General features: G+C 44.0%; 2 protein-coding genes across 7 annotated transcripts in view; one reads left to right on the top strand and one right to left on the bottom strand.

Annotated features, from left to right (window-relative positions):
- angptl8 (angiopoietin like 8) overlaps positions 1–1,400 on the top strand; it is a 1,697-nt gene extending 297 nt beyond the window's left edge. The window contains exons 1-4 of the mRNA XM_054740132.2: positions 1–526; positions 866–1,015; positions 1,102–1,212; positions 1,291–1,400. The exon at positions 1–526 is cut by the window's left edge and continues 297 nt beyond it. Of these exons, the coding sequence (XP_054596107.1) occupies positions 215–526; positions 866–1,015; positions 1,102–1,212; positions 1,291–1,308 (591 nt within the window). The 5' untranslated portion in view covers positions 1–214 and the 3' untranslated portion in view covers positions 1,309–1,400. The remainder of the gene's footprint in view (positions 527–865; positions 1,016–1,101; positions 1,213–1,290) is intronic.
- dock6 (dedicator of cytokinesis 6) overlaps positions 1–9,469 on the bottom strand; it is a 33,846-nt gene extending 24,377 nt beyond the window's left edge. For 5 of the 6 annotated variants that reach the window (XM_054740129.2, XM_015948545.3, XM_015948546.3 and 2 more), the window contains exons 1-14: positions 9,240–9,467; positions 7,705–7,792; positions 7,040–7,218; positions 6,453–6,521; positions 6,184–6,310; positions 5,630–5,842; positions 5,087–5,172; positions 4,927–4,993; positions 4,546–4,695; positions 4,384–4,464; positions 4,034–4,190; positions 3,813–3,943; positions 2,036–2,129; positions 1,795–1,957 (exon numbers count right to left, since the gene is read on the bottom strand). In XM_054740129.2, the coding sequence (XP_054596104.2) occupies positions 1,795–1,957; positions 2,036–2,129; positions 3,813–3,943; positions 4,034–4,190; positions 4,384–4,464; positions 4,546–4,695; positions 4,927–4,993; positions 5,087–5,172; positions 5,630–5,842; positions 6,184–6,310; positions 6,453–6,521; positions 7,040–7,218; positions 7,705–7,792; positions 9,240–9,289 (1,655 nt within the window). In that variant the 5' untranslated portion in view covers positions 9,290–9,467. Of the gene's footprint in view, positions 1–1,794; positions 1,958–2,035; positions 2,130–3,812; positions 3,944–4,033; positions 4,191–4,383; positions 4,465–4,545; positions 4,696–4,926; positions 4,994–5,086; positions 5,173–5,629; positions 5,843–6,183; positions 6,311–6,452; positions 6,522–7,039; positions 7,219–7,704; positions 7,793–9,239 lie in introns of all 6 variants that reach the window. The other variant, XM_070551346.1, reaches the window with a different exon arrangement.
- Positions 9,470–11,790: the final 2,321 nt, after the last annotated feature.

The raw sequence follows: 11,790 nt of genomic DNA, 5'->3' as shown, positions 1-11,790 counted from the left end.
GTTTTACCACGGTGTTGCATGTGCAATACTATAAAAGACACAAGCCACCCTCCGGAACCATCACTTTGTGTCTGTTAATGTCACCTTCTGCACGACTGCACTTATTTCTGAGTTTGCATCGTTTCTCTAACCAACTTTTTGGGAACTGACATTGCTTTGGGTAAAAAAAAAATTACCAATTTAAACACCCAAGTAGAGTGAGTGGGTAGCAGGTATGAGAACGATCTGGAGCTTGTGTCTGCTTTGTGTGGCTGGAGGTTTAAGAACAATCCATGCAGGCCCCATCAGGAAGAGCAGCAGGACAGAAGACGGCGCCGCACCACAGGAAGAGGTCAACGTGCTCATGTTTGGTGTCATTCAGCTGAGCGAATCGCTTAGCTATGTGTTTGAAACCACTGAGGCCAAGATCGAGAGAATCAGCCGAACTCTGAGGAGCCATGAAGACACGCTACAAAAGCTGGGAAGGCAGACAGAGCAGGCTGCAGCGTCGGAGCAGCAGATAAAAGAAGCTGTGAAGGCATTACAGGTAGGAAGCACAATAAAAGTCAACAATGACGGCTGAGGGGTGAGACCTCATCGGATTAAACAGCTGCAGCCATACCTAACCAGCGCTTTGGTGATGTGATAACCAAACATGCATTTTTCCTTTTAGAAAAGCTCTTCACCAGCAGCACACTGTTCAAATCCCTGCATGATGGTTTCATTGGCTGTATTAGACTCCTGTTTATGAACAAATCACACTATTTTATTCAGAGAGAGGTAATCAGGAGAGTTTTGTTTGTTACACTCTGGGATCAGCAGCTGCCAGCTTCACTGAGCCCGTTATTTTGGGAGGGAATAATACAAGCAGATGCTCCTTTGACAGGCCCAGATGGCAAAGCAACAGGCTCAGACTCAGCTCACTAAAGATCGACTGAGCAGCATGGAGCAGGAGGAGGAGCAGCTGAAGACCAAAGTGAAAAGACTGGAGATGCTCATGGACGACCCGGTGCACGGCAGCATCAGGGAGCTGAAAGTAAATAGGACTAATTCACTGTCACATCAGCCCACTTAACCACCGTGTCTTTACTTTCCTTCACGTTAACCGTTTCCTGATTTCAGGCTCAAGCAGAGGAGCACTCCAGCATCTTGCAGGGTTTACAGCTCTTGATCCAGTTTCAAAAGGAGAACATTGAGACTCAGAATAAGCAGCTTTCCAAAATGCAGGAGATGGTAATCCATTTGTGCGGTACATTACGTGTATCTTTAATTCTTTCATGTTTTATTTTGCTGTTTTACGTCTTTTTTCAGAGCCGGGGGACACCATAACGTGTCATCTCTCTGAACAACGTTTCTCAGGTTCAACTCCTCAACATAACTGCTGCACTCCTAACTCTGCAGTAAACGGATGTGTGCTCAACTATTTTGTATCTTTAATGTCTTTTTTTTAAGAATATTCAGAGCTAGAATTGTTAAATTATTATTATTTCTCTCGTCTGTAAATGCATAATTATAAACATTGCATGGCTTTTTATTTTTAAGGTCTACATTTTATTTATTTTGCTAAACAACAAATATATATATATATATGATATAAAACAGCAATAAAAATGTGTTTCATTTAGAAATATTCTGGGAAATCTCTTTGTGATTTTGTGTAAAAGTACAAACTGGCCTGAAAGCAAAAAAAAGAGATTGTGATAAAAGACAAATCAATACTGGCACACGGCGAAGCATGCATGTACTGACCTGGTCAACATCTGTTTGTTCACCAGGTCAAACTACTGTTAGTGTGAGTGAACCTTTGACACTCACCTGTACATGGTGTGAGGTGTGTAGACGTGGCGAGCGGGAAACTCCTGCACCTCTTTGGTTGGCCGAACACGCAGGTCTGGGTACGGCTTCACGTGCAGCAGCTCTGGGGACAGGCAGTAGTGTGGAGAGTCCGGTGCTGGAGATATGTCAATCTTCAGCTGAGCTGAGGGAAAAAAGAAAGGATTTCACATCACAGACTTTATAAATGGATTTGTTGCTTATAAGAGTCCTAGATGTTTACCTGTGACAGGCCTCAGTCGTCGCAGGACGGAGGACGGCCTCCGCATGTCTGCCAAAAACTTGTACAGGTCCTCATCGCTCAGCCGGTCGCCCTCCTTGTTGTGTACAGAGAAGCAGAGTCTATATTATAAGCTCACTAGGATGAAAGTTACAGTGTACTCTTTAATCCAGATGACTGCGCTATAGGGTTGGGCATCATTTGATTTTGAAAGATTCCGATTCTAATTCCTCGTTTCGATTCCGGTTCCTATCGATTCCCGATTCTGATTATTTCAAGACAGGACATGTTTTACATGAGCCAGCTAACCACAGGTCCTACTTGATGAAATAATCTTTACTTCAATGTGAATTTTAACTCTATGAACAACAACATCACCTTCATTCAGATAAAAACATGCTATGGAGAAAAAAAAGAAAAAGACTTGCAGCACAACCAGTGTGTTTGTTTCTGACCACAACCAAAGTGTGGAAGCAGCCTCTGGGATGAGAGGCTAAATGTCTCCAACATATCCAGAAACGTCCAGCAGTTTTCAGCTGAAACTCTCAGGATGATCACGTCCAGGACGACTGAGAACTACACCTCCATGCTGCAGCAGCATTCAGTCAGAACAGGAAGTGAAGCTTAAATGTAGCTGCTGTCAGTAACAATCTAACAGATTTAAACATTAAAACTCAACAGAAACAGTTCAGAAAGGAAATGAAACGTTGTGTGTGATTTATTATTATTATTATTATTTATTGTGGCAGAAGCTGGTGTGGTCCACCACAGAGAAGCTGCTCTAGCATGATGACTTTAATTATTCTACAGGTTATTGTTCAGCCTTCTGACGCTCACACACACACACACACACACACACACACACACGAGTGTTGGTGAGCGGCTGCGTCCGACTGCTGACGCTCGGTGTGTTTTTATTTCTGCAGTGAGACAAACTCACCTCACACCGTCCAGAGTTTGTTCTTTAAAGCTTCTATTAAATCCACCGTGTTGACGTATTTATCAAGTTTCCTCTACTCTGCAGGAGTTAAAGTTTACATTACGGAGTAAAAGTTCGGCAGACGCGTTTGTTTATATCAGGGTGGGGGGAGGGGGGACTCGTGCTGCACAGACAGCTGGTGTGATCAGCTCTGAAAGGCGTTGGTCACAATTTGCAGATCACGTTTATTTTTCACGGAGATCGGCCGCGGATTCCTCTTCCAGTCAGCATTCTAGGAATCAAAACTAGGAATCGAAATACAAAACTTTGAACGATTCTGGGAAAAATGAACAGTTAGAACCAGTTCTAATCGATGCTCGATGCCCAACCCTACAAAGGTTTCTATGAGAGTTTATATTAACTAAATCACAGAAAAGATCAAATGTTAGGAACTTCTGCAACACTGCTCCGATGCTAATGGTTGTCCCAGATTTCAAAACAAAAGATCTGATCACACACTGACTCACCTTAAATAATAACACAAGGTAACATCGGGTGTGTGTGTGCTTAGAAATGTGATCAGGGTGTGTTAGGGTTTGTTCCCTTTCATACAAGCAGACGTCGCTTCTTCTGTTCTGCTTCTTGGCTAAAAGGCACAACTTTTAAAAGAGGGAGACCTCTGTCTGGCTTTAATCGGTGAGCCTGAAGCTCTTACGTTGTAATTCTAATAAGATCTCGCCAGAGGAACCGATCTGTGTCTCTGTATCTTCACCAGATAAGAGTTAAAGAATAATTTTACGTCCATGAACAGATAAACATTCACTGGCAAGTCCCCAACGTGACTGCTGGCAGGAATCTGACCTGTTTGAAGAAGTTGGTAACTGTGAGAGTCGCTGGACGAAATGTAGCAAAGTTGCACATCTCATCGCCAACACTCATCCTCTCAAATCCCTTCTTCTTCCTCTCATTCCAGGTGCCAAGGCCTTTTCGTTCTAGCAGAAAAACAAAATAAAGTTTTGTTGACAAAAACGGCTCAGAGCTCTGTAGTTAGGAGAGTGTGAGGTTACGATTGAACTGAGCACCAGAATCAGAGTCTGGGTCGGACCGGTCCAGGTTTCCTGCACCACTGACGATGTTGACGAGGTGAATGGCTGTCCAGGCAAAAGGCATCCGAAAACGGCCGAGACGGCTACAAGCCTGCTCCGCCTGAAGACGCAGCTTCTCCAGCTTTTCTTTGTGCTGCAAAGCAATAAGACATGAAAACGATTTTGCTGAATCAGGCAACTAATCTGGCAAACTAACGAGGACAGTGGATATTGCAGCTATGCATACAGAGTTGAGTAACGTTTGAGTCTAGACTTTAAAAGAGTCCAATGTGTGTACTGGCTGCTGGTGCACAGCGTTGCAACAGCAAGGCGTTTGGCTCTGGTACCTTAGACGAATCGGATTCTTTCATCACCATGTAGGGTTCACAGCATTCGCCGATGTCTCCCTGCTGAAGGACTTTCTCAAGCTGAAATACAATTCACACCAGTGATCATTTACACCACCCAGCCGAAAAGCCACGTAGACCTGCACAACCCTTTCTCACTACCTTGATGACCAGGAAGATGTCAGGAGAAGGGTACGTGACAGAGAAGATGGCAGAACGGGCCAGTGTGGATATGGCAACATGAGGTGTATGAGGCTTGAGCATTCCCTTCATCTGATCCGAGTTTAGGTCAAAGTAAAAATTCTCGGAGATCTGTGGGCGGAGAAGAGAAGTGGGAAAAAGGGAAGGGAGGACATGGAAAGATGATAATGGAAATGTACACCAGAGACTTCTAATTGAGTTTTGACCCAACGATCTGAGCTTAAACCTTTTAGAGATGACGGAAACACGCTTAGCCAGCTAGCTCAGAGCGGAGGGAGTGGATTTACTGAGTGTCTGAGTACTGATCACAAAAATAGACACACACAAAAAAAAGAAAAACACCTTTTTCTTTTCTCGAATGTCATAAAGAGCGAGAGATCCAAATATCGGCTCAATGTCAATTTCAAACCTGGAAGACAAAAACAGGAAACAGATCAGAATATTTTTTAATCTTGTGTAAAGAATAAAAAACAGAAGAGGTCGTGTTTCTGGTGTTCCTCACTTGAGAGACAAACATTTGACCATAATCCTCTGACCACAGTGGTCTTTGGGTACTTCAGGGGGAGAACATCTCTCTACTGCTTCATCCTGCCTCAGAAAAAAAAACACAAGAGAGAACGTCTAGAGGACAAACAAGTGTGTGCACGTGGAAAAGTAACAGGAGAACAAACTGAAGGCTGTTTGCTTCATGACACCAGATTTACACACGTGAACCCAAACACCTGTTCCAACATTACACCAGAGTTAGACACAGTCTGAAGAGTCGACCTCGGCTGAAACATTACTTTAATCAGTGAGCCCGTTCTGGTGCCTTTAGGATTCCTGCTGAAGACGTTCATTTGTAAAGGATGCATCGTTTACTTAGTTTAGTTTAGACATGGAGGCTGTAAAAACATTTCATCCCAGTGATTTATCATCAGAGCTAACAAATCCATTCCCCTCCAGTCAGTGGAATCATTCTGCATGCACGTCGTTAGAGAATGTGTAACGTATGCATGAACGTACGACTGTAACGGCCACCTCTGAGTGCAAGTTTCACACAGACCTCATCTGGGGGAGGGTACAGCCCGAGCAGGTCGCTGTGGCGCCCCTGCAGCCGTGCCTCCGTGTTGAGGCGGTCCATGTCCTCTGCAGCTGTGCGCTCCAGCACAGACGGGAGGAGGACATCTGGGGAGGAGTTCTTCAGATCAAAGATGCTGGAGGCCCAGCTCCCACGAGGAGTCTCATCAAGGCTAACTGACCGCCGCTTTGCCTCATCCTGAACAACACACACAAGCTCGGACTTTTGCATGACTAATCATTGCATATGGTTTCTGAGAAGAATGAGTAATAAATGAGAGTGAATAGCATAACTTATACATTATGGATGCTGACCATAACACAACTTATATTACTCTTCCAATCACAATGGCTGACTGTCTATCTGACTATTAGACTATCTGTTTATCTATCAGTCCAGGAACTAATTGGAGACAATTTCCAGGGAGTCATTGCTTTGCTTTTAAACTTTCGTTCCTAATGACACTAATCCTTACTTGTGGCCCTAAAAGGCCTCCAGATGTTAAAATAGTGAATCCTGTTAACGTTACTGCCAGCTACCTGGTCCTCCTGTCGCTCAGAAGCAGCAGCCTCGTCCAGCTCAAAGGTCTGTTTAACCAGCCCTCGCTGCCGCTCCCTCTGTCGCTCAGAGTTGTGAGGGGTGTAGGTGGTGCTGTAGCGCTGATATCTACCAGACAGAAGCAAAATGTCACAATAAGAATAAAAACGGCCGTTAAGTGAAAGGGGGACGGAGGAAATGGCAAAACAACATTCAGAACTGACAAGAGGATGAAAATGATTCTGGGAGCAGCACACCTGCAGCCACTTACTTCCTGTGAATAACGAGCCAGTCGTCTGTGTAGACCGCCAAAGCGTCTCTCACTCTGGGATCCAGCGAGCTACAAAAAACACAGCTTAATAACTGAGAGAAGTGTGCCTTAATATGTATGTTAATTTAGTTTCAAATAGAAAGGCTTTACAGCAAAATCAGTGGTGTGTGTGTGTGTGCGTGCGTGCGTGCGTGCGTGTGTGTGTGTTAATGTAAAGGGACCACAGAGGGCCATTCCCATCTGTACCGGGTCGGCCCAGGCCGGGTAGCCCCAGTCGGCCCCAGCCTGGCCCGGTTGATTCCACACATCCTGGTCTTAAGCCCATGTGGGCTGATTCTACCCACCAATCAGAGGCTTGCTCTAATGGAAGGTGTGAATTTGCTGTCAGCAGTGGGTGTGTTGGGCCTGGTCGGCCTGAAGCAGACCCCCTCGAGAAGAGGGCTGAGAATGAGCCTTGGTTGGCCCGGAAAAATACCAGGCCACCCAGATATGTAAACAACCTACGCTACCCGGCCCGGGCCGACCCGGTACAGATGGGAATGGCCCAAAAGTGAAATCATCAGTCCTCTAATAGCAGCTGGACTTACTCCTCCTCCTCAGGAAGAGGAGGCTCCAGTGTAGTGCACTCTTTCTCCTGCTGGAGGAGCTCGAGGTCATCCTGAGGGAACTCCATTAGCTGTCTGAGGGGGCCAAGCTCCACCCCAGGTGGGTGACTGCTCACATACTCCTCAAAGTCCACAGGCTCGACCACTTCTGTCAGGGGCATCTGTCCACAAACGCCAGACTGTTATTTAATATTACTTGATAATAAAAGTGTTCAATCTCTTAACTCAGTTGTTTACAAAGCATTTATCTGGCTTTTTCTAATAACAGAGGCCACTTACTTAACTTAAAAACGTGTAAATATTTTGTTTCTAATTGAATTTCAGTAAATCATCTTCTAGTCTATGCTGGCTTGTGTGTATAGTCTATAAAAAAACTGTTCAAAAATACAAACATTTGTTTTGTCCACCTACTGTCGGGTTGCTTTTAACTTGGTGAAAGAACTACTTCTAGAATTGTTGTGAGCATCTTTACTAAAGCTTTACCCGCCCACCTGACATTACTAACAGAAGTGATCAACTGTAGATGAATACCTCATGTTTTAACTGAAAATAATATGCAAAGTCTGACCACTTCACTTCCAGATCAGAGCATCCCCAAACCTGCAGCCCCCCCCCGACTGTGGTGTGTTAAACATGGGGTGACTCACAGGGTGGTGTGCACCTCCTCGTTTCTTGGACAGCTGAGGTGAGCCATAGTCTCTGACCACTTGTTTTCGGACCTCCGCTGCAATTGTTCTGAGTTAAAAGAAAAAGGAAAATCAAGATGTTTTAGGAGTAAAAATGTAGGTAACAGTAGTTAAACCTTCACGTCCAGAAAGGCTGCCTGATTTAGCATGTTAGACACATTTCTCACAACCTAAGAGGCCCTTTTCCCAGTCTGAAGAACAACAGCTGCAAGGGAGTCAAATCTCACTGAGAAATAACAAACTGGCTCCCGGGAGCAGGCAGGCACAGAGCCAGATCTCCATCCCTGACTGTTACAGGCAAACAGCAAATGGCTAGATTAAGGCCAAAGCAGGAGAAAGCCCAATCCTGTCACAGAGAGCAAACAGCTGCTTCTTTCGATCTGAAAACTGTCAGCTTCTCTTACTTTTATATTCCCACCATGGCTACAAACTGATGCTAAGCTCCAAACTTCCTTTCTTCCCACGTCAAGATCCTGCGCTCTCTTCTGAAAGATTTGGTCAAGTTTTCCCAAATCATGCAAAAGAAATCAACCAAACAGCTGTGTTTAATGTTAAGTTAATAATAACATGAAACCTGCATTACTCAATGTAAAACAGGAAAGGGAGAGTTAACAACAGCAAATGCACAAGCCGAAGCAGCATTTCCCACCCTTTCCTGCATCCGGCACATAACAATAGTCTTGGACCTTCCAAAGCGGACAAGGTCTGAGGAATGCTGTGGTATACTGGGAATATCTGTGCAGTGAAGGATGTGTTTTGGTCCACCATCCGATGCAGTCTAGAACAAAGTTATAGTCCAGGAATGATGTAAACAAGCCTTTATTTAGTGAGATAAGAGAAATATTCCCCAGAAAGTCGATGCTGAGGACCTATCTGGTAGTTTTACTGCAGGATTCAGGAGAATTTGTATAATTCTGCAAAAATAAACTTTTATTTCTGATTATAAACAAACTGTAAATATTTGGAAGAGGAAACAACTTGCAAACAGTATCTTGGACCTAATAACCAGACTGGTTCAACAACGTTCTGCAGCAGAGACAATTACACATATGTAATGTTATTTCAAGAATGGGTTGACAGATAGCCTAACGGTTTGTTGTAGGAATTTGATCAACAAACCTGGAGCGAAAGACTCTCGCGAGCCGTTTCTATCTAAAAGAGACTATCCGGGATATTACATGGGGTCTTAGTATTAGTGTTGGTTATATTCCAAAATAACACAGCACAACAGCCGTCCTGAGTCGCTAAAGTGGCTCTGGACAACGATGATTTTAACGCGATACTCTCACATCTGACTTATTAAAGCCATTCAAGTGTCGCGAGAACACAAACTACTCTAATTACCCGCTGCTCCGTTTAAGTAAAAAAAAAACTACTGGCTAAACTATTTATATTTAGTGGTTTCTAACAATTCTTAGCATTCTTGCTATATGTAGGCTACACACTACGGTGCGGTCCGGCGGGACACTCTGGAACAACTTCTGTTACGGTCTCACCGGTTGATCTTATGAGCAAACGCCCTCCTTTCTCCCACTGACGATGTCATTTTTCGCCCCCATGTAGAGAACGTCCGAAAAGTCAAAGTGTTCTCCTCCTGCCGCGGCTTTGGCTTCGTCCCGCACTGTTTGGATGCAGACAGCTTCCTTCTCCCCGCTAAGGGCAACACAAGGAACCCTCCCTGTTCCTCCTAGCGGTCGGGAGCCGATCCGGCCATGTCAATGTCGCTAGAGCAACTACTCCACATCCGGTGCAGCTTCAAAATAAAAGACGTTAATAGTTTCTTTGGTGCTTTTAAATAACTTGATACGCAAACTAACGGTAATATTTTGATTACATACAAAGAAATGGGTCATTTTTACATCATAAGTACTATTAATTGATTTATTTTGTGCTTCTACCGTTAACATTTTCTTATATTTTAAGCTATCGTCCGGTAATTGTTTTTTTCTTCGCGGACTTGACAGCTTTGTTAACTAGCCTATATGCCCCGCGGCGGAAATCTCACCTGACCGGTTTAGAGTGACCTAATGATGTTTTTTGCGCGACAATGTGGAGTTTCACGTTTCAGTTCTTTTAAATTTTAGGAAGCGAACAAAATTCAAAGCCATGTTCCTCTGAGAGGTGACTTTTTCTCATATATGTCAAGTCATCTGCAAACAACTTGTCTTGTTTGTGATTACATTATTTTAATGCTTATGTTATATTAGTGTGAGCCTTTTGGGAGAAAAATACAACACACAAAGATTGTAAGAAATGCGCACGATAATTTCTGTTCATAAAAATTGTGTCATATCAACATGGCACCAGCAGGTGGCGCTGTTCGCAAATAGAAACGAGAGAAAATATTTGTCTCGACAATGACACGTACAAGATTTACTTTGCAAATTTGACTTCGCCAAGGACTGAATATGCAAAATGGGAAATTAAGTAGCTACAGTATTATTTAGTAGGTATTATCTCTAATGACTGTGCATGAATGTTTTAAAACATCTACATGGTAATGGAGAAAACACATCAGAGACCGGTTGTGTTAAATGCCTTTTCGGTTTCTTTTTGGACAAATAAGCAATGACATTGTCAGTCTCTCTTTCCTTTAATATACGATTTATCAGTTTATAGAGATGGAAGGTCTCCATCTTCCCCCTTCCGATGGGCAATCATTCCAAATAACCATCCACCCAATAAGGAAATTATTTTGCTCCACACACACCACCACCACCCTTTCTCCTTTTAACCCACAGTCATCCTATTCAGCACCCTGGAGAGCTGCTGCAGGTACTCAGTTGTCCTTTGTGAGATGGCTGATGAATGGCATGGGTTGTATGGGGGAGACATGGAAAAATGGAGAGGGTGGATGGGGGGAAATAACCTTGCATGACAGAGGCTTGGTTATAGCTGATCAAGGACAGATGTCTCTGGGATATATGTGTATGCCTGGAAAGGCACTCAGAGCTGCATTTGAGCTTACAGCAGGCACAAGTCTGGCCCGTGGACACTCCACTAATGAAAACAAATGAAGCTCGGGCTCCACATCTCCTCCATCTGCAGGCACGCTTCCACCACAATGCACAAACTCATCCTTCTCTCTTATCTGCTCAGCTTGAGACAAATAAGAACGTATTGGGCTGAACTTTCTATAATAGATTTATTTATAAATGTGACATTAATCTTCATCTACAATTCTGGAGTGCATGAACACATTTTAAAAACTGTAACTAAAAACCTCTAAATATTCATGATGAGGATTTCTACATTTAATTCCAGGGAGTGTTTTTGGGCGAGACTGCAGCACCTTGTCTTTTTGAAAGGAGGAGTGAGCTCATGCCTGTTTCCCCCCGCCCTGGTCCACACCTTCCCCACATACTTTCCTGCCTTTCTGTTCATCGAAGGCTTTCAAATCCTAGATCGGCACTATTGTTTGAGTGCCCAGCCCCCACGGCGGTGAAAGCCCCACCACCATCACTGCTGCGTTACCGAAGAACAAAAGAGAGAGTGTCAGACACCACCCACTAGATCTCTTTCACACCAGAGCCCCCACCTCAGTTCCAGATGGGGTTGCCTTTTTTCAGGGTTTCTCTCAACCCCAAGAGTCCTCCAAAATGAAGCCCCCACTCCCCCACCTCCCTCCCGGAGCCCACCTCTCAGCTGCCCGTCATCCACCTGCTCCTCTGCCACGCGCCTGTGGCCAGGGCACATCCCCCTCCTTCTCTCCTGTCTCAACAGGGAGTCTGACTAAAATCATGACCACTTTTTTTACTTGTACATTCAAAACGTTTAAAAAAAGGAACATTATTTGATTTATTTTCAGCTATAAATGAAAAATTAAAGAGAAAAATGAGCCATGAAAGAAAAAATGCTGCATTGAACGTGTATCCTAGAGAAGACCGACACAAAAATACTAGTCTGAAAATTTCCCATCAGTAATGTAAATTTGAGTCCGTTTCCATGGTGATGTCCTATACATGAGGCAGGCAGATGCTCATTTGGTAATTTCTTTCAAAGCGTCAACACGTAGCATCTTTAGGGGAATCTCTGCTTCCACCTCCA

Source organism: Nothobranchius furzeri, chromosome 5 (genome assembly GCF_043380555.1).
Source record: "Nothobranchius furzeri strain GRZ-AD chromosome 5, NfurGRZ-RIMD1, whole genome shotgun sequence".
Lineage (NCBI taxonomy): Eukaryota > Metazoa > Chordata > Actinopteri > Cyprinodontiformes > Nothobranchiidae > Nothobranchius > Nothobranchius furzeri.
This window is presented reverse-complemented; position numbering and strand designations above follow the sequence as displayed.